We start from the raw sequence: 23875 nt of genomic DNA, 5'->3' as shown, positions 1-23875 counted from the left end.
AAAAGGCAAACAGTTATTGGATCCTTTTTATACTGTGAAGTGAATTTTGGAGTGTTGGCTGTTTAGGTAGGTAACAAAAAAATCCAAAGTGTCTTGTCCATGAGGCCAAATGGCAAACGCATCATCAACAAAGCGCAATGATACTAAGTGCTTGTATGTAGCTGTGGTAAGTATTTTGTTTTCGAAATATTCCATGTAAATCAACATCAACAAGTACTTACAAATTAAATTGACAAGAAAAGACCCACACGACGACTCCAAACATGATGAATGGATATGGTAATAAAAAAATTCAGACAGCTGGATGAGCACTTTACACCAGATGTAGCTTATCACAGAAACTGACAGAGAAACCTAGTGATGGCAGCACACGGATCTAAATGGTCCATTAAGCTGAAAGAAGAAGACTGAAATGTATATTTTCCATGGTTCATTCTCTCTTTGTTTCTTCTGTATTTCATTATTTTAATATATTAAGCATAAAATATTCTGCAGAATGTTTTAATTCTGTACACTGTTTTAATTAATGAAGTGAACATATTTGTCATGGTCCTGCAAAGAATATCAAGTAGAAACAAGATGCAAACATAAAATAATTAATGTCTGCATAATCAGTAATGAACTCCTATGCAACTGTTGTTGTTTTTCAGAGAGAAAGAGAGAGAGAGTGAGGGAAGTGAATAAGTGTCAACAGATTTAGTGAAATTCATTCCTTATGCTTAAAGTTATTAGCAGTGAATAGTTCTCTTTCTTTCATTTATGTATACAGTACTTAAACACCAATTAGTATGTGAAATGTGTGAATTTCAACTGAGATGTTGTTTTGACAAGGAGGGTAAGAGAACTCTGACATGAGTTAAATTAGTTGTGGTGGAAATCCTCCGATTCTATTTGCATATTTTTAAATATTCACAGTAATGTATCCTGAATCCTAGAATGAAAAGTGCTAATTATAATTGGCGGTTTTATTTCTCTAAAAACAAATAGTGCTCATTTGTTGTCATTGATTTGTCAGAGAGGCAGAAGTATACACTGAACATCTGAAATGAGTAAAACTGTTTTACTCATGTTTTAGTTTATCACTTCATTATTATTATTATTATCTGAGACCTCTGAGGAGTCAAGGACTCATCGAGGGAGGCTATAAATCACCCAAACCAGCTATCATACCATCCCTTAAATTCATCCACACTAGATGAGCTCACTACCTCTTAAGGGAAAATTATTCTACTCACTGCTTTCTGAGAGAGAAAAACTTGCTCTTGTCCCTTTCTTGACTGTGGGTAAACTTAACTTCCATGGATGTCCCCATTTCTTTCCCCACCTTTCATATGACAAAAAATTTCATCAGATGATCTCCTATAACACTCATTCAAAAGTTTATAGACCTCTCTCATATCACCCCTCTTTCTCCTGTTAACCAGAGTCTGCAATCCACAAACTCGCAATCTGTCTTCATAATCTAAATCCATAATCCAGATATAATGTTTGTAACTCTTCTTTGCACTCTTTCCACAGCTTCTTTATCCTCTTGGAACTCCAGGAGACCAAATCTGCGCACAATAATCCAGGTGTGGTTTTATCAAAGCCTTATAAAGAGGCAAAATGACTTCCTTATCCCTACATGTCAAGGTTCTGACATGTAAGGATAAGGAAGTTGTTTTTGCAACTTTTGCTATGTGACCTTTGAACTTTAAATTCCAATCCACCAACATGCCAAGATCTCTTGCCTCCTCAGTTTCTTGTAGCATAACCCTGCTAATATAATATGCCGCTGGAACTCTAATCACACTGAAGTGCAGAACTTTACACTTACTAACATTAAATTGATCGCCATTTCGTTTGCCCAAATTTTTAGTCTATTCAGATCATTGTGTAATTGCTGAATATCAGTAGCATCCCTGATTGCCCTGCCTATCTTTGCATCATCAGCAAACACTTGCACATCTGATGTTAGATCCTTCCTGATAGATCCTTACTCAGTGGCCCAAGGACTGAACCCTGAGGTACACCACTGGTCACCTTAAATCTGGCAGATTCACACTCACTGTATACCACTTTTTGATATCTGTCTGTCAACCATCTCCATGATCCAATTCAAGAGTTTATATTCCAATCTCATGTTCTCCAGTTTATGCAACAGCCTTTCATGTGGTATCCTATCAAATACCTTAGAAAAATCCAATCATAGTGTATCCATTCTCTTTATCCAACTTGGCCATACCATTGTTATTAAATATGAGCAAATTGCTAAAACATGACTTTCCTTTATTAAGCCCATGCTGTTCCTTGCAGAGTATAGCATGTTTGTCTATCCATTTCTGTGTGCGAGTTCTTACCAAATTTTCTAAAATCTTCACTACCACACCAGAGATACTGAAAGGTCGATAGTTCGACACATCAGTTTTTGCACCATCCTTGTACAATAGAACTATCATACATTCCTTCCATTCCTGTGGTATCAATCCTGAGGTGAGACTCAAGTTATACAAACATGTGAAAGGCATGGCCAATTCGGCTGAAAATTCCTTTAGCAAATGGACTGATATTCCATCTGTCCCTATAGACAAATTCTTATCTAGATTATGCAACAGCTCTTCAACCTCATTTTCATGAAGCTGTAATTCTTCATCCAATGTAGCACTGTGCACCATGTACAGTGCTACACCTGGTTGATATAATATCTTAGCAAAGTGAGTACTGATTAATTGAACAATCTCATTAGCTTTCGACATTCGAATACCGTCTGCATTCAATAAAGTTATTCTTCCACATTCATTCTTTCTTTTACTTGCAGCATAACAATAAAATTCTTTTGGATTGCCTGGCCAATTTCTTTTCATATTCCAATTTAGTTTTCCTCACAATACTCATTACTTTTCTGGCCTGAGCTTTATATATTTCATAACTTCTTGTGGATTTCTTGCTTAATAAGGTTGGACATCCATTTCACTCCCAACATATTTATTCTTCGAATACTATGGATACATTCAGATACCACCTAGTTTAAGCACTTTTTCAAAGATTCCAATGCATTACTGAATTTTTCCCATTCAGTAACCGATACCATGCTATCAATGATAGTATTCCCCTAAGTTGATCATAATTACAGAACATGACCTACCATGTTCTCTATATTCTGTATAACTGTATCAATTACGTAGTTTACTGATCTTATAAAGAAGGGAGTAATGCTTTCATGGAGAGTAATTCAACAGAATGCTTTTGATAATCTTAAGGTTATTTTGATGAACCAATCTATTTTGAGTTAACCTAAGTTAGGATCTAAGTTCTATATTATGATTATTGCTTTACAATATTGCACAGCATCTGTAATAGAGCAATGTGAGGATTATAAATTGAAGACAGTAGGAAACTTATCAATTCAGAGAAGAAATGTTTTGCAATAGAGTAGGGAGCACTGACCCTAATTTTTTCTCTTAGGAATCTAAAGTATTTGTTATGTGGTCAGCAAATAGAACTGAAGTCAGACCATAATCTCTAACATTCTTCTTGAATAATACCAAGGATAAAAACCAAGCAGTTATCAGATGGGCTACTTTGGAGGTTCAAGCCATATTCTTGAACTTCTGAAGCTCATTGAAGTATTTACCTGCTACACAAAATTTGATTGACTGCCTCTTTAAGAGCTGATATGCATGTTGCTACTACAAATGATGATGGGGATCCTATTCATTTTCAGCAAGAGTGATGCCATTGCAAACCTTCCAAGAAACGTTTGCAATGGCATCACTGCAAATATTTCTTTGAAGGTTTGCAATGGCATCACTGCAAATGCAAACCTTCCAAGAAATGAATGAAAAGGAGAAAAAATCAAAGTGGAATAGTGAAGCTATATGTGAGATTGGTGAATTTGCATTAAATCAGTTTAGAAGAGGAAAAAAAAAAGTGTCCAAAATAGGTGGCCTGGTCTTATTTCAATATGAATATGATAAGAGAAGAAAAGGTAAACTAAGAATAGGCATGTTGACCGTATAGTTTTGAAAAAAATGTTTTTAGTTAAATATAAGATTGTGGAGATTAATTTTCTAGTTTTATTATAGCACACTCTGACAGTCACAATAATGATAAGAGTGCTGTATTACCAGGAAACAGTTTAATAAAGTTACTCAAGGATAAAGTAGGTGACATAAAATTCTAAAATTTCTAAATGGAATGGCTAAATTCCAGAATACAGTGAAATTACTGATGAGCATTCTTATAACTGCAGCGCTACATTTAGTAATTATTCTCAACTGTGTATTAAAATTCAGATATTCAACAAAATAACTTCTTTAAAAATGTATTGTTTGTGACATACAACATGTTAAACGACGTGTTAGTTGTTTAACTAACAACCGTAAAAAAATAATGTGAAGAAATCACCAAGACTTTTGTCTCAATGCCAGTCCTACTCTTCTTGTGGTATATATGCTTCATTATTAGGTATCTACCTGGATACTGATTGAAAGAGGATGGGCCAGCAATTTAGGACTTAGCCAACCAATAAGTATTCTATATTGACTTAAGCTACGTACAAAACATGATGGAACAATGTAATGAAATGACAGACGGACTGAAATGCCACATCAAAGACCAAAACCAGTTTCTACATTCATTGATATCTCATTAGTAGGAGCCAGATCCAGATCTTCTGATAAAATCTATGTCTGCAAACATGTTGTTTGGGCTGTGCAGTGAAAAGTTATCCACTGGAACAAACTCACTATCAACAGTAAAGATAGGTACCAATAATTTGCAAGAGAATTCTTGACTTCTGTTGCAACTAACATTCTGTTATTGAAATTAAGACAAAAAGGTGAGATACTGCTAAATATTTAATTCTGAGATGTTATATTCTGGCAATAATGATCAGAGAAAGGAAGTATAGATGTTTTAAATTTGGAGAACTAGATCACATTTCTAGACATTGTTCTGGAGATCATCTGCCAAAATCTAAAAATATTTAGATTTTGGCAGATCAATATTAAACTTTAATATAAACTTCTTGGATGGCAGGCAGTTTTAAATAGAGTTCTTCCTTAACAGTACACAAATGTTTCATTAAGGAAGAAGCAGAAGAGTTTTCAAGTCACTGGAGAGAGAGAGCAGCTGACAAAGAAAAAGGAAATACTGATTCTTGTTAGATCTAAACTCTAGAATACAAATTGAATACCAGATTCAGTGTTATTGGTGAATAACCAATAATATGTCACATGTATACCTGTTCAGGATACTTGAAATAGAAACTAATCACAACTTAGCTTTAAGTAGGATAAAAAATGAATATTATATTGAAAAGAAAAATGTGTATGAAAGTTTTAAAAATAATCAAACTCAAAACAGCTTTCAGGGGCAAATTGTAGAGATTCAAATATACTAATAAGTATAAATAGGCTTAGGTATTGTTGGTTCTTCATAACACTGTATAAACACCACCAGAAGAAAATAATTAATTTATTGAACTTACTAATATTTTGCTTTTTTTCTAACCAGCATTTTCAGAGCACAAATTATAACTATGGTAAACTCAAAGCACCCAATGAGATTGTCATAGAAACAATTCAAATTATAACTGAGAAGAAACTAATGTTCTGTCAAGGTGTCCTTTAGTGCTGTGTCCTCTAGAGGGAGATAAAAACTAAGTTACTTCAGACAAGTCAGGCTAAACACACTAATTAAAATGACTGTTTTCCAGATCTCTTGTAAATTAACACAGACATATTTGTTGAGGTTAGGAGTGTTTCACAGCTAATGTCAATTTCAAAAATAGTCCTTCAGACCTACATGAACTTCTATGCAGCAAAGATGTCCTCTTCCATTTAATGCTATGTGAAGGAATAGACATAACATGGTCTACCATGTTCTGTATAACTGGGAGATTTGCTAACATCCACCTAGATGAACATAAAAAATACATCTGTCACCATAAGTATGGTCAGTCACGATTTGCTGATCATGCCTTTGATACTTTGTACAGAATCAAATAGGGGGAAAAAAATACTGTGCTTCACCAAAAGAAATTTGAAAGACTTTTTTTTTTTTTTTTTTTTTAATCAGCAGCAGAATTAAAAATCCGACCTAATCTTAATAAATATAGTTGTATTAAACTTCCCAAGATCTGGGAAACTAATTCTAGGCCTCCTGCCCAACACAGCTGAGTTATCCAACAGTGCCCATAGAGGATGTCCTTCATAGGACTTCAAACTTTCAGTCTAATCTTTTCCACTTAATATTTGTCCAAATTTGTGTGTTTGCAATTTTAATATTGTTTCCTTGACTATGTCTCACTGACTAAGATGAAATATTGAAATGATTAAACACGTTTGCTGTTTTAAGGATACTTGTGACATAAGACTGAATGATAAATGCACGTAAACACAAGAAAGATATTTAATTAACCAAATAGATCATGCGCGTGATATAACATCACGTGGCGTGTTCTATTTTTAATGATCTATTGTTAGTATTCTAGCTTGTATTTTTTAAAACTGTTCTTGTAATACCACTGAAGATGGTCTGCTATTTCATTAAGCAAAATATTTGGTTAATTAAATATCTTTCTTATGTTTACGTGCATTTATCATTCGATTAAACACGTTTCATTATTTATGTGTATTTATTCCAGTAAAACCCCATAAATGGGGGGGGGGAAGCATCATTATCACATAGAGATTGTTATAGGTCTGTGAGACTATTTTCAGAATCAAAATCAGCTATGAAGCGCTCTCCCAACCTTAACAAGTATGGTTGCATTCGTTTACCAAAGATCTGGGAGACTATCATTTTAAGACCTGATTGCTGAATTTCTCTGAATTAACTTCATGGTTATCTGACCCATCGAATGCCATGTAAGGATATTAATTCTGTTGTCAGTTGCAATTTAAATTGTTTTCTCAATTACATAGTGCTGTGCACACACTTGTAATTGTTCTCTGATGATGCTGGTTAGAAAACCAGCAAAATATTAGTCAGTTAATAAATATATTATTTTCCTCTCTTGGTCTTGTTTATACCGTAAAACATTATTATGAATTATAGAAAGTATTTTACCTTGGGTATAATAAATGTTAAAATACCAAGCTATTTTAAACCTGGTTTTTACTCCATTTCTCTGTCTGTTTGCTTACTTGAGAAATGGAGTAAAACCAGGTTTAAAATAGCTTGGTATTTTAACATTATTATGAATCGTCAACACCCAAACCTTTTTATATGTAATTATCACAGAGTGTTCTACCATATCTGTACATGACAGTCCAAGTATATCTTCAGTAAAAGTAACTCAGAATTTCTTTCCTAAACACTTTAAGCATTTAGATATAATATACTTATCATCTTGAGAATTTATTCTCCCCAGACAGAGTATCAAAAGGAGAAAGATCTTAAGATCTTGTTCTTCAGTATTCTTAATATTTTCAGTCATTAAGCAAACCTTGTTATTCAGAGGAAACAAACTCTGGGATAGTTCAGCAGAGAATTTGTAAAATAGCTTAAGAAAGTCAACTCTATGTGAAGAAATAACTCCAGATGAATAATTGCAACAATAACTATGGGGAACCAAAAAATTCACCTAAAACAATTTAAATGATATTACTAGAAATTGCTTGAGAGATAAGCAACTCATACAAAACTGTGACAGAAAAATCAGGAAAGAATATTTCCATGGAGATTTCTGTGCTGCAGGTAACACCTGATTAAATATACTTTTCAGTCTTATCTCATAGTTATTTGATGTGAACCTTTAACCTTTCCCTTTAAAGTGTGAAAAAACTGACAAGTAATCACTGAAATATGTGCTCCAGTGTCAACAGTACTTGACAAGACAGCCCTGCAATTTTGGTACCCACTAAGTTTAAAGTTTTGAATCTACCATATTCAGAGTTATTAAAGTCTTGCAACAAAGTTTAGATTGTAAATATTTTAAAATTTTTCACTTCTAGGCATATTTTGCACAACACGGAAAGACTAATAACCTTTATAGGAGCTGCTTTGAACTCTCGAATATTTAGATTTTGGCAGATGATCTCCAGAACAATGTCTAGAAATGTGATCTAGTTCTCCAAATTTAAAACATCTAATAATTTTAATTCCATCTGTTAGCCTTTCATGTGGTGTTTTTTTTTTTTCTCTCATTAACATAACTCCCATTTCCCTTTTCACAAGATGTTAACTGTAACTAAAGTTTTGAAATTTATTTCAAAATTTCATCCTACATCTTTGAAATAACTAACAACTGATCTGTTCCCTTTTCTTATTCATGTTTTAGCTTCTCAAATTCTGATCATAGCCAAATGTTACTGTAAAGTGAGCAAACTACAATACAACAAAGAGACACTAACAGAATCAGGAGACAACAACAACAGGATCACATCTCACTCAGGACTTTCAATGCCTGGACAGGAAAATCTAGACTAAAGAGATCATTCTACATAACAATATGATCATGAAATTAGAAAACAGATCAACTTAGAGCACTTGTCTATATATTCTCTCTCTCTCTCTATATATATATATATATATATATAGAGAGAGAGAGAGAGAGAGATGTAATTTGTTTATTGTAGTGAAGGGACTATAGATTAAAGTTCATTGTCAGACTACTCGTCAGATTAAAATTCAAAACATGTTGTCTGATCCAATACATATAAAAAAAAAATGGTGTTCAACAAGAGGATGCCTCAGCTTGTTTATTGTTTCATATATAGTGCTTGAAAATGTTTTCGGAGATGCTGGTAGAGGAACCATCTTCTACAAGTCAATACAAATTCTGCCTTATGTAGGTGATATCAATATTTTGAGAAGGATACAAAAATCAATGAAAGAAACTTTTATCAGTTTAAAAAAGGCAGCAAAGAAAATGCATCTGCAAATTAGCCATGTAAAAACAATATATACTAGTAACAAGAAAAACTTGTGATGATCCTTCTCAAACAGTGGCGGCCCGTACATAAACACTGTGACACTGCAGCACCCCCAAGGAAAAAATGAAAAAATTAAATTTTGTTTGTGTTTATAAATAATAACAATGCTTACAACATTATATAAATGCAGTACAACATGTTAAAGGTTACAGCTTATGTTTTGACATTGATTGAATACTTCATCATCATCATCATCAAATTCCTCTCCATGTTCCCACAAGGGGTATACAGGATATGATAGTACTACATGAAAAAATTATATCATTACTAACTTCCTATCTACAATTTTCCTCCAAATCAGTCTGTTACTTGTCAAGACTCCAACATTATCAGGTCTTATATTTCTATCGTCTAAGGCACTTTGTACCATATCAATCCACCTATATCTTGGTCTTCCTCTGGGTCGTTTTGCTACCAACCTGGCAGAGAACATTTGTTTTGCTACACAGGGAATTCATGAAATCTAACAACTTTAAATTTGAAAAATAAAAACTGTACACTGCAATGGATACTAGCCTATGTAAATATTGATGGCAATTTCCATTGCCACTAACTGATGCTAATTCTGTTGCAAAAATAAGATTGTTAAAACAAACTATCAAGAAGAAGCATGAAACCAGTGAAATTAATGAAAATAGAGAAATAACCACAATCATCACCAGATTAAGAACGGAACATTTTAAAGGAATGAAAAGTCAGCCAGATGGTACTAGAAGCTGTGAAATTTGCAAGAACTGTTCGGGAGTTGAACTAACACCTGCCAATATCTATTCTTGTCCAGCAATTGCTGCTGCTCTACAGAAAATCAACAATAACCCTAGAGAAAAGCTTTACTCCATCAAAGTTAAACAGATTGCCAACGCTACAGACTCACAGCCATATCTAAAAGCTCTTCAATGGACTCTACAACAACAGCTTCTTAAATTGCTTTTGCCTTTGAGAATTCAAGTCAGTGCAACTAGTATAAGAAGGTACTCTAGATTTACAGGAAATCTTACATGGCATTTAATTGACTCATCAATTGCATTAACAAATTTAGCTGTTTGGACACAAACTGAATCAGTGATCCTTCCCTTTGAGAATTCAAGAGCGAATTCAACGAATTCAACTTCAAAAAATGCTTCAATATTTTCATTACAATTATCATTAAACTTTACTATATAATGACTTAACATTTTGAAAATTCTGCATTTTGTAATGAAGATTTGGAACTTTCACTTGTTATTCTTGAATTACCATTCATTTTCTTCATTACGTAACATTCACATATTAATCCTGTCAGCTACTGTTGCATTTATATAGTGAGGAAGTATATTTTTACTCAGGTTATTTTTGTGCATATAATCCTATCATTTACAACATTAGTAAATTCTTCTTCTACTCTTATCTTCAAAATAAAAATAAACATTTCAGTAAGGAAATACTGTGAGTAGACATATTACTTAAAATTATAATAACAGAATTAACTCAGGTAAAATATTATTTATTAGTAGAATTTTCTCCTGAGTATCACAGGCATCATCAGTACATGTAAAAAGGCTAATTAAACAATAATAATTCCAAAGGGCACCACCTAAGTAGCTCATGTAAGATAGCTAAACAAGGGTCATTAAGTTTCCTAACTTATTTAAAATATATATATACACACACACACACACACACACACACACACACACACACACTTGGGTTTCTTTTTATGCAGATTTGAAGTTATGCAGTGCATACCTTCAAATGAAGTTTAATTTTGCATGTGAGTAAGTGTTTGTCTTTTCATTATCGAAAGTCTAAATTTTGCTAATTTTTATTTTAAGGATTTAATTTGGCCCAATAGAGGAAAAAAGCACCAATAAAAGCAATTTCTTTGGAAATGAAAATTTGCAATTTTAGATCACTTAGCAAAAGGAGAGGGATATATGGCGATTGGTAAACATTTTAATTTAGGCCAATCTACTATAAAAGCAATTAAAAAGAGTGAAGTTGCAATAAGAAAATCTGTCATTTCTGGCACAAAAACTAAGTGCCAAATTATCATCGTACTTAAGAGATGCTTTATTAGAAAAAACGGAACGAGCACTCGTAATTTGGATTGAAGAATTAACTGAAATAAGAATTCCTATAAATGGTTATTTAATTAAATAAAAAGCTCTACAGTTTTATGAACAGATGAAGCAGTTGGAGCCGTCTACTTCCACTTCCCAGGCTGATAAAGAATTTTCGGCTAGCAAAGGATGGTTAACCGAGTTTTAAAAAGGAATGCACTTCATAACATGAAGATTACAGGTGAGGTTGCAGCAGCAGATGAAGAAGCAGCAAAAAATTTTCAAGACAAATTCAGCCAAAATTATTGAAGATGGTGGATATTGTCCCAATCAAGTGTTTAATGCTGATGAAACTGATTGTTTTGGAAGAAAATGCCTAGTTGAACTTTAATCGCAAAATCTGAGAAAAAAGCAAGTGGGTTTAAAGCAAGCAAAGATCAAGTAACGTTGTTGCATCAGGAGTTCGAATGTTGAAACTCATCCTAGTAAATCGATCTCTAAGACCACGTGCTCTAAATAGCAAAGATCTAAAACAGTTGCCGATACTGAAACAAAAAAGACCAGTTTTGGTCTTTTTTGTTTCAGTCACCCCTATTATGTCGATCTGGTACTTATCTAATTCCTCAGCTAGCTCGATTTCTTTGCCATTCAGGCTTCTTACGTTGATAGTACCGATCTTTAACTCAGGTGATGTTGAGTTGGGGTTTGTTTTCAGATTTGTTCCAGTAGCTGACTTTTTGCTGTTCGCCCTGGTTCCTGGCAAAAACAACAGGGGCCTTGTTTAACCGGGCGAAGCCCCATCCGGCATGAAATTTTGTCATGTTGTAGCATCATTTTTTATTTTGGTTTAAGCAATAAGAATATAATTTGGTCGGCTAAATCCCAAATTACCAGCCTATCCTCGTTCGTTCAGTATCCAAATAGATACCCAACAGGGTGTGCACCACGAGAAGGTGAGGATTGGACATTAGGTCAGAAGCCCTGGTCGGTTCTCCGCATTCCTTTAAAGACTATGTGGAGGTCTCCTCTCAGTTATACAGCTTTGACGAAACAAATGCACTGTGATCTAACGTCGATATTCGTTTACCCTTGTCATTGCACATTACGTCATTCCTAACTGTAACTGCTCATGCAGCAGTGTATTTTTAGTATGCTTACGTGCCTTATTTCTGTGAGATATGAAATGTTTATTATTGGTGCATGTATGTGGTGAACTATTTTTTGTAAATCTTATTTTATTTTGTTAAAATAACATATAATTATTTATTTATTTTAGATACAAGGCTGAATTACGACGAGTGTCACTGTTGAAAATATGAAAAGAATAATATTTTTTCAATTATCGTTACATGAAACAAATGCACTGCGATCTTCGTTTGCTGTTGTTGCACGTTACGTCATTAGATACACTGGCCACCACTGTTCTGAAATCAAATTTGATTCCTGTAAATTTGAAACCATGTGTAGCTTTATATACCTGGGATCAGAAGTTAATTATAAAAATGACATCAATGTTGAGATTCAGAAATGCATTCTTTCTGCAAATAGATGCCTCTTTTGACTTTGTAAACACATAGTCACAGATTTTTTTTCTTGTTCTTCAAATGTATGTATGACTAAAAAGTCTATATAAGACTAGAATTAACTGTTCATTAATGATATAGGAAAGGATTTGAGAAGAAGTGTTCATTTGTTTGCTGATGATGCAAAGTTGGGTAGAGCAATAGTGAGTGCACAAGATGTCAAAATTTTGCAAGATGATTTGGATAGTTTGGAGGACTGGGCTAAGGAGAATGAATGTCAATTTAATGTGGCATAGTGTAAGGTTATGCATTTTGGGGTGATAAGATTAGCAGCAGTATATCACATTGGTGGAACCGTACTCCAGGAGATTGATGAGGCCAGGGATTTGGGAGTGTTGGTGGATAGAGAGTTGAAGTTTAGGGGGCACATTGCAAAAGTGGCTAAATCAGCTCATCAAATCACTTGGTTGCTGGGTGTTAGAGCTAGGTTTTTTACTTGGAGAGTGGCGAATGAGTGGAATAAGCTGCCAGAGTCTGTTGTGGGTGCCATGACTGTGAATGAGTTCAAGGCGAGTTATGATAGATACTGTGTGAATGTCGAATAGTTGTTCTTGACATGATGTTAGGGCCTCCCTCGATGAGTCTAAGGACTCCTTGGAGTTGCCCATAATAATAATAATAACTTATTCCTCTGAAAACTGGGTATTATCAATGGTAGATGAAAGACTGTTAGATCTGTTTGAAAGAAGGATTCTCAGACATTTTTTGGAGCAGTACAAGAGAATGGGATGTGGAAAAAAGATACCATTATGAATTGTATAGATTATTTAATGAGCAAGACATTAAGTACATTAAAATCGATAGATTAAATTAGACAAGGCATATTATATGCATTTCCTCAAAGAAAGTGAAAATAAGACAGGGACTCCTTCAAGGGTAGCGTTTTGAGCCCACTCCTTTTTTCCATCTACTTAAATGAGTTAGACAAAAATATAAATAAAGAAACCAAAATAGCTATGTTTGCTGCTGATTTGGTCTTAGAAACAGCAGAAGGTCACTTAAACAAAGCCATTGAAAGTTTATCTACACTCTGTGAAAACCACAAAATCAAAATTAACTCTACTAAATCAGAAATTTGTGTATTTACCATTAATAACCACCTCAGAAAGTGGAGACCAAAGATTAAGCTAATTACATTTAATGAAAACCCCAAATACCTTCGAGTTACTCTGGATTCATCACTAAGCTTCAATAAACATATCAACACTGTTGCAGTCAGAGCAAAAAGAAGACTAAATATCATGAAAAGTATCTCTGGTAGAGAGTGGGGAGCTGATTCTAAAACCTTAAAAGTCAGTACTCCTCTATTATCCGACCCATAATTGAATATGCTTCGCCCATCTGGATGCAAAAAATCACAAACCAGTTTAGACAAGCTTATAAAAATTCAGAAAAATGTAACTAGAATCATATGTGGACTAAGGAATACAACTCCTGGAAAAATAGCAGAATTCGAATCGAACCTTGTTCCTTTAAAAATTAGGTGGCAAGAAAATCTTACTAAATTTGTAAAAAAAAAAAAAAAAAAAAAAAAAAAAAAAAAAAAAAAAAATAGCCAACTTTGCACATCATAGAACAAGTGAACTTTTTAAAAAATGCCAACCAACAAACAGAATAAAGAAAACATAGACAATGCATAAAATCATGGAAAATAAAATAGTCAACTACCCAGCATTTCCTCCAACTCATGACAGGAAAAATATAGTTATTATTTTGAAATAGGGAAACTGGAGGAAAAAAAGCCTAGAAAACCCTGAAATCTTGAGATCATTAGCTTTTTTTTCAAAAATAATGAAATATGGACCTGACTCAATAAAGATCTACACAGATGGCTCCAAAAATCCAAATGGAATTCTGGGAGTGGTGTACTTATCTATAGCTCTTAAAATATACAGCTAAAAACAACTAACAGTATTGGATGTAACTTATACCATGCAGAATTAATAGCCATTAACACAGCACTGCAACATTTGGATAAACAAAACCCAAAGGAATTTATAATTTTCACAGATTTCTTAGCAGCCCTTCAAGCTATTGAGAACTGCTACACTAATGTAATCCAATCCTATGGCCTCCTCTTTTAAGAGGGTTGCAGCTGATGAACAGTCTGCTTCCATGCCTCTCTATCTTCTGTATCTTGCTTCGGTAAGACTCTTGGCCATCCAGTCTTTGATGTTGTCTTTCCATTGCAGTCGGGGTCTTCCTCTCCTTCCTTCCACCATCCCCTGCAATACTATTCTGGGAAGCTCTCCAGAAGAAACCCTCATCAAATGTCTTGCAAATGCTATTTTTCTTCTTTGGATACTAGCCATATATACTCTCTTTTCATCTTGAATCTTTTAAGAACCTCTTCATTGCTCACTCTTTCAGTCCAGCTGATACAATCCATTTTTCTCGAGCACCACATTCATTTGGTCACTCATCTCCTTATTGATCATCCAGGATTCACATCCATACATTCCCATGCCCCAGATCATTGTCTTGAGGATTCTTACTTTTAACTGTTGTTCAGATTTTTGTTTCCTAATATGTGGTATATTTGGAAAAATACTGCTTTTTTAATTCCGTTCTTAATTTCATAATTAAATCTGTTGTCATCTGTTATCCAACTCCCAAGGTATTCAAAACTTGGGATTTGGATAACAGATGACAATAGATCTAATTATGAAATTAAGAACAGAATTAAAGAATTCTCTATTCTTTGTCCATTCAAAGTGATTTCCATCCCATCATTTCCTTTCCTTGAAATCTTCATCACTTTTGTCTTCTGAACATTTATTTTCATTTTATATCTCTCATTTCCAACCCTGTTCAGTCTATTCAAAATTCTTTGCAAACCTTCTTCTGTTTTGCTCATCATAATTACAATACAATGTCATCTGCAGATTTTCCAAAGCCTCCCTCATCATCCATTCACTTATAGACATTAAAAAGGAGTGGTGACATCCTACACCCTTTCTTATGGAGATCCATTCAGTATCCTCTCCTTCAAATCTAGCCCTGGCTTCTTGAGTTTTATGTATTCTGAACAACAGCCTGATAATTTTTCATCTATTCCTATTTTATGCAAAATATCAAATAAAACATAGTCATTAATATTAGTGAAAGCTTTTTCCTAATCCACAAAGCATAGATATAAATCTTTATTGCATGCAATCGTTCTTCTCCCCAATATCTGTAGTGTTGTAATAGTTTCCCTGGTTCCCCTGTTTCTCCTGAAACCAAACTGTGCTTCATTTAATTCTCTCTGTATCATCTGTTCCATTCTTCTATATATTATGTTGATTAGGACTTTTGCAACATGGCTAATCAAACTGATAGTTCTGTACTTATTGCAATCCATCGTTCCTGTAGTCTTGGGAATAGGAATAAAATTAGATCTTATGAAGTCTTTACATATTCTATTCTCCTCCAGACTTCTATTAAAGATGATGGATAGAAGTTTTATTCCTTCCTTTCCCAATGCCTTCAGCAGCTCTCCTTGAATATCATCCACTCCTGGAACTTTCCTGTCCTTTATTCTTTTAATGGCTGTTTCGGTTTTCCATTCCTTAATTTCTGGGGTATCATCATTTTCTATCTGATCACATTCCAGATTATCTTCATCTCCATAAATTCCTGTTACATACTTCTTCCAACTTATCATTTTCTCATTTTTTTCCAACAAAATCTTCTCAAAGCACCACTTTTTGTCCTTCCCTTTTTCCCTAAAATCAAGTTCAAGCCTTCATAGACCTTTTTCATATTCTTTGTTGTATCATTTTCCTCTATTTCCTTGCAGACCTGATTGAGCCAGTCTTCCTTTTCCATTTTAGCCAGAATTTTTACTTGTTTATTGATCTCTTTATATCTGACTTGGGCTTCATTGTTGTTCTTATTTTTCCATTTTCTTCTTTCATCCATTTTTTTCTATCACTTCCTCAGTAATCCAGGCCTTCCTTTCTCTCCTCTCTGCCTCACTCAGAAGATGTTTAGCACATTCCTAGCCATCAAGAAATACTTAGAGACAAAGCAAAAAACATAAAAAAACTACATAAAGATTCCGAAATAATTTTCCAATGGATTCCATCCCATATGGGATTGAAGGGAAATGAAACTGCAGATGAAGTATCAAAAATGGCTGCAACATCAAGTGATACCACAGATTTTGATCTTTTTAAAACTACTCAAAAAGAAAATGTATAAAGAATGATTCTCCAGGACATGACTCACCACTAGTATTCAGCAGATAAACCAAGAGCAACTTAAACACAAAGTTTAATCGTTGTGACACTACCATGATCTCTCACCTCAAGACCAATCAAGCTTAGCAATGGCAAAAAGGTCTTCCCTATCTGCAAAATCTGTAACATTGAGGTAGCATCACCACTGCATTTACTAACTTGTATGAATATATCTAAATGTGAACTTTATAACAACCCAGAAGAGGTGCTGTATTTTATGCAGCACTTTTTCTCAATCAGGTCTGCAAGGAATTTGACCTCTATGATCTGGTGTAATAATACCATAGGATAATAAAAAAAAGTTTAAAAATTAAAAAATATTATATGCATGGATAATAACAGTTAAGAAGATATTCTATGCTAGGCCAGAAGGAAAAAGGAAAATTATTGGAAAACCTAAATTGAGATGGGAAGATGGAGTGATACAGAATATTAAGACTTTGGCAGTTAAAAACTGGAGAAACTTAGCAATGAATAAGGAAGGCTGGCAGAAAAAGACCAGGGCCCACACAGGGCTGCCGAGCCAATGATGATGATGTTTTAAAACATCACCTATAACCATACTTATATAAAGTAGACCGATACCACGGGTGAGTAAAATTTTGCTTTGGCTAATAGATTTAAGTTGTATTTCTGGAGCCCTGGCCACATAGATGATGTTTTTACAATTTGGAATCATACAGAAGCAGAACTCCATTCATTTCTACAAAATCAATTTATATCCTCAAATTAAATTTACACAAAAAATCATCAAGAGCAATTTCCTTTCTAGACATAAACATGAAGTGGGAACATGATGGATCACTTTCTGTTTCCATCTACTGAATACTATCTTTTACAGAATGCATATATACATATATATGTGTGTGTGTGCACGCATTCATAATACATATGCTCGTAGTCCATCTCAAAAGTATGGTATTGTAAAATCCTTAGTATCTAGAGCAGCAGCACCCTGCCAATAAAATTTGGGGTTCTGCAATAAAATTAGTCTTTGAGCTCTAATTAATAGTTTAAAATATGTATGAAAAATTTATTTAAATAAAGTTTCAAAAATTATAAATATTATGTTTCTCTCTCCCTTCAAGGAAAAAATTTAAATATTTTAACACAAAAGATTAATTTTGATCATTATTACAAAAGTTACAATACTGGACCATGGCTGTTGAAAAAATAATAATATAGATCCATTTCCAACTTTAAATTACTTTTTACAGGAATCGAACTGTGAAATTCGAAAAGAAATTATTTGGCATCTAAAATCAATTAATATGGCATTAAATGAACATTTCCTGTACTAAAAGATGAATAACTATTGGGTTTTCAGTCCTTTCAATATTAAAGAAAAACCAGAGGAACTATCTATTTCAGGATATAAAAAATTTCATTGTCCTGGCATCAAACTTCCAAATAAAAGTTAAATGTAATGAAGTTTCATTAAATGAATTTTGGTGAGACTTAGAAGAATATCCAAATTTATTCCAAAGGGCAGTTTATTGTTTGTTGCTGTTTAGTACCAGATATTTGTGTGAAAGTGGATTTTTGCCCTACAGTGTGACAAAAAACAAAATACAGAAAATTGGATGCCACATATTAGAATTCAGTTGTCCATTAAACCAAAGTTTGAAAAAATATTGAAAGAAAATTAAAAGTTTAATCCTTCACATTAATACCAGTTTGAATTAATAATATTTGCTGTGGATCCATTATTAGTCTGTTTTACCTATATTTTTAATAAATAATTTTTGATTTGTTTTATTTATAATCATTAAAAATTGTCAGGGTTCCAAAATTTTTTATCAAGTTGCAAAGGGTTCTGCAATTAAAATAAGTTGGGAACTGCTAATCTAGAGCACACAAAATTTGTTCCTCTGAAGGATCACTCATATACAAAACTGGAAACTGTCAAACAAAGCTTGACTAAGTTGCACAAAAAATAATTAATAGCCCTCTATACATCATCCAAGCGAGAAAGAAGTCCGCAGGGCTCTACCTTATATTCTGAATGCTACATATTCAGAAATAATATTTTTTTGAGTATGTAGCAAAGATTATGAAAACAAAAAAAAAAAAATGCAAACTCATTACTACCTTCAAGCACATCAACCAAATTATAATCTGCTAACTTCTCCAAAGGACAAACCTTCACAAATAATGGTACTAAGTATGTTTGTGCAACTTGTCTTACTACAGACAAATAGGAAGATTTTGAAAAAATACATTATTTAACGTCAAACTATATTTGTCTTAACAAATCTCATAAATCTGACCAAATAGAACATAGAATTGAAACTACTAGCCATGAAATGGCTAGTAGTTTCAATTCTATGTTAAAAAATACACAGATGAGTGGATAAATATGAATATTTATTCTAGAAAGTGCTGAAGCTGTACTGTATGGACCATACCTTAATTGTAATGACTGCCTTGCCATCTTGAAAGTTAGAGGAACTCTCAAATGTATTGAACAGGCTATATTTAATTTTTATTTTCAGCTCAGTAATCCTAATGAAGACATGACTGCAAGTATAGAGAGATTCTAATGTAATGCATATATTCCCCTGTTTGTTTTCTTCAGATCTCACTTTTTTTTTCTTTTTTTTGCTTATACAGATGGTATCATACAATTCTGCTTCTTAATCCTTCCTCTTCTACCTTTTACAGTGTCGAGGTGTTTTTCTTTTCTCTTTTTTTCCCAACTGCAACTGTCTCAAGGATAAGGTGTTTGTCCCTGTGCCTCCCGGTGTGTTCACGTCAGGTTTGCCTGTTCTGGTGGGGGGAATGAACCCCCCCCCACCTCTGTATGAGATCGGCTAACTCGCCTTTCGTCGAAAGAGACCAGATAAAGGTTGCTGACATCACTGATAGGAATTGAACCCGGGTCTTTCCAACCAAAGAGCTTCATCTATAACAACTGAGCTAAAGAAGCTCATCATACGATATGTAAGATGAAATATTTGTACAATAAATCATTTTTACTGCAATATACATGTGATTTTATAGTTAAGAAAACTCCATAGGTCTCATTATACATGAGGTTGACACCAGTTGAGTAAAATTTATTTTGAACAGGGAATTTTCTTTAAAAACTTAATGATTTATGTGTAAATGAAATACAAAACATTCCAGCATCCCATGTTTTCATGTTAGACTCAGTGGCCTATCGTGGCGTCTTAGAAAATACAAAGCAGTATACTTGAAATCATATTTGACAGTACATTGATAAAAATATACAAATAACATAAAATAATTAACAGTGACTCTGGTATCACACTTAAAAAAGTAATACCTCATTGTTTTCAAATTGAAACAGTGAAGTATTCTAGATATACAGTTACACCCCAAGTTACGTAATAAATCTGCTAGCACGTATGAACATGTTTGTGGCTTTGCACAGGTGCATCTTTGACAGCCTTATTGCAGTACAGTAGTAGATGCCTTGCATGGTTAGCTCAGTCACTTGCTATCACTGCTAGTTTCATTGTTTTTTACCCTTAAAGTGGAATGCAAATGCAAAACTGAATGCGCTGGTAATAAATCTAAAAAACAAAGGTCTACAAAACGAAGGGACGACTAGTCGAGGTTTTTAACTTGATAGACATGCTGTTAGCAAATAGAATCGATGGATCTGAACACTGAGTGGTTCGAAAATGTTAGTTGCCGTATCTATTCTGATATGTCTAGCTGCAAGGCCATCTACGAGGACAAGAAGCGTGTGACCACACAATCTACTCTAGACATGTTTGTGAGATGCCGTTCATAACAAAGTCAAGATGACAACTCAGACGACCCCAACTACCCTCAGCATTCAACATTAAAAGGGGTAAAACTTCCTGCAGAACATCATTCCTTGGAACAGCCAACTTAGCTGTCACAAGACATTTTTTTATTTGAAAAGTGAATATTTCAGTTTGTTTTTATATTCTTTTATATTATGTATTTTTCATATTTACAGTATATATATTATGCAAATACAACTGATAATTTTTTTTATAATTGAATTTTTTTTTTCATCACCCTAAAAATGAAAACTATTAAAAATGGAAAATATCTGATTAATGGCAAAAAAATTAATGTAAGACAGTGGTACGAGTAGCCATTGAACATTTTATTGTATGTATGTAATTTACAAATTTGACTTACGTAAAATTCGAGTTATGTAAAGGTTTACAGAATGCATTACTTACGTAACTCGGGGTGTAACTGTATTATGAAAAAAAAAAAATTTTTTTTTTTTTTTTTTCAGAAATTCTCTTAATTTTTGCTTAAAAACAGTGACCATAATTTCAATCTTTGACTAATTTATTCAAAATAGAGATGATATTGTAGTTTTCTTCATATTAGTTTGTGAAGCAACATATATGACAAATTAAAATTTTGATTCATTTATTTTTTCTGATGAAAAATATTCAGATGTTCCACACTCTCCTTCATTTATTTATTTTTTTCAGGTATTACCAATGCTGAGTTTATATGTGGCAAAGTAGAGGACATAATTTATGAGGTAATACAACATGCTGTTGATTCTGATATTCTTGCTGTTGTTGATCCACCAAGAGCTGGATTACGTAAGTGTTTTTAGGAAGATAAAAGTTTAATGTTATGAGATCACATTTCTGATAGATAAAATATGGATAATTTTCTGTTGTCACTTGTGTTAATGTCATATTATCATCTTAAAAAAAATGAATATAATACGTTTGCTTGACATATTGCAAATGTAACATATGGGTTATCCTGTTCACATATATAAAAAAAAAACATTGTAAACAAAGTAAAATTTTTATTACAGACCTTAATTACTTTAATTATTGGCAAGTGAAAATATCAAGAAAGAGAAGCCAGGAAGAAGCCTGAGATATGGATGGAGTTGTACAGGAAGGCTTAGGTATTCATTATCTATAATAAAGCTTAATGGGATAATTAACAATAAGAGAAAAAAAATACATTTATTAAACTCACTAATATTTCACTGGTTTTCTACTCAACATCATCAGAGTACAATGTAACTGTGACAGGCACACAGCACTAAACCAAGTAATCATAGAAACAATTTATAAATTGTAACCAACACTCAATGTCCTTACTTGGTTCCCTCTGTGGGTCAGATGACTACAAAGTTAATTCAGAGAAGTCTGGCTGTTAGGTCTTAAAATGATAATCTCCCAGATCTTTCGTAAATTAATACAACTATACTTCTGGAGGTTGGGAGAGTGCTTCATAGCTGATTCTAAGAACAGCCTTTCAGACCTGTAATGACTTCTGTGTATCCTTCTGATCCTATGTAAAGGAGTATGTAAGGCATGCCAATCCTAACTTGCCATATGGATGGTCTTGGATGTAATTTTTATGTTCTTCAAGGTGTATGTTAACGAATCTACCAATCTGTCCAAAGTAGACTAACTTGCAGGCACAAGGAATTTTATATACTCCTGGATGTACAACAGGATATAGTTGATCTTTAGCAGAACATCTAAAAGTAGCTAGTTGGATGAAAGTGGTGTGGAGCAGGAGCACGCCGGCCATGTGTAATGCATGTGATGCACACAGGTGCCAAAGAGGAGGAAATACTTAAAAAAAAAAAAACGTTTTTTTAAAGTGATTTTTTATTGGAGGCAGGGAAATAGGGGCACCAACTAAAGTTTTGCACACAGGTGCCGGACACTACTGGTGCCCTTGGTATGGAGATCATTTTACAAGAACTTTGGCTATTTTTTCTGATATACCTGTAACGTATGGAATGGGAATGGTTTTGTTGTGATCCTGTGTGTTGGATATAGGACGGATGGGTGGTGGAGGGGGGGGGGGGGGAGTTGCATGTAATATTTTAACTATTTTATATGATCTGCAGACATTGGCTAAAAAGGTGTTGCGAAGGACCCTAAGCACAGTTTCAAGGTCTGTGTCATTTGAACAAATACAGTAAACCCTTGCCGAACGCAGGAGTTACTTCATTAATACATTGCGCGCATGGCAAAATCATGTTCCGCAAAGTTAACTTTCTATGGAAAAAAATGTGTTAGGTATAGTTCAAATTAAGAAAGTATGTATGTATAATATTGAAAGGATTTTTATTACTGCTTAATAAGTAGGTACATGATACAATTATTTTTTTAAAAAGCTAGTGATTTTTGCTTGGGACAATGACTGATGCAACTCTTTAAAAGTTTCGCAGTAAGGAGCGCAGAGTTTTTCAATGCCTTTCATAAAGTGTCCTCTTCTTTCGTTCTTCATTTGGGTCAATCTCCATTGCAAAATCAGACGGTTCCTGTGCCTTTTTTAACAATTCGTTTAACTTCTTGTAAGTTAAAGGCGTTTTATCTTCTTCTTCACTATCACTGCTTTCACTGTTGGCTGGTGTTACAAGATCATCCAATTCTTCATTCGTAATTTCTCGATTGTCATTCATGATTAATTCTTTGACTTCCCCTTCTTCCATATCTGAAAATCCTTCGCCGCCAATTGCTTTTGCAATTTGTACAATTTCTTTGGCTTCATTTTCAATCGATGGAAATCCTTTAAAATTGTTGACAACTTCTGGTCAGAGCTGATGCCAGCAAGCATTCAATGTTGTTGAATTCACTTGTTCCCATGTGAGTTTAATCATTTCTATGCAGTGGCTTATGTTGATTTGCTTCCAAAATGCCATTAGCGTGTCGTGCTTTCCTTCATCTGGTGCTTTATTTGCAGAGATGTAAATAAAGCACCAGAATTCAAAGCCTGACATAATAGGCTTTGAATGTTTTTATGATCCCTTGATCCATTGGTTGGATTAAAGAAGTGGTGTTAGGTGGGAGGAATAAAACCTCTACATTTGGATGCAATGTTGTGAGGGCTTCAGCATTGTGCCCTGGAGCATTATCGAGAATTAGAACTTTGAAGCACAGATTTTGCTGTTCTAAGTAATGTTTGACTTCTTTAACAAATGAATTTTCAAACCAGTTATCAAAGAGGGCTTTTGGAAGGACTTTTAATGGGATTATATTGATCAAGTGCATATAATAAACAACTACGTTATACTAACTAGTTTCACCAACTAAGGCTGTTAGCATCTTCAGGGTACATAACTGATGTAAGGCACTAAAAAAGTAAAAAACTGTTACAAACTA

At 33.7% G+C, this 23875-nt stretch overlaps 1 protein-coding gene across 3 annotated transcripts in view; it reads left to right on the top strand.

Moving 5' to 3' along the window:
* Positions 1–23875, top strand: part of LOC150107165 (tRNA (uracil-5-)-methyltransferase homolog A-like) — a 424227-nt gene that overhangs the window by 336460 nt on the left and 63892 nt on the right. For all 3 annotated transcript variants that reach the window (XM_090391689.1, XM_090391688.1, XM_090391687.1), the window contains exon 12: positions 21218–21334. In XM_090391689.1, coding sequence (XP_090247815.1) covers positions 21218–21334 — 117 coding nt within the window. The remainder of the gene's footprint in view (positions 1–21217; positions 21335–23875) is intronic.

The sequence above is a fragment of the Typopeltis vanoorti genome, chromosome 4 (genome assembly GCF_054136105.1).
Source record: "Typopeltis vanoorti isolate ZY-2024b chromosome 4, IOZ_Tvanoo_1.0, whole genome shotgun sequence".
Classification (NCBI taxonomy): Eukaryota; Metazoa; Arthropoda; class Arachnida; order Uropygi; family Thelyphonidae; genus Typopeltis; species Typopeltis vanoorti.
Note: the sequence above shows the minus strand (reverse complement) of the source record. Positions and strands in the feature narration are given on the sequence as shown.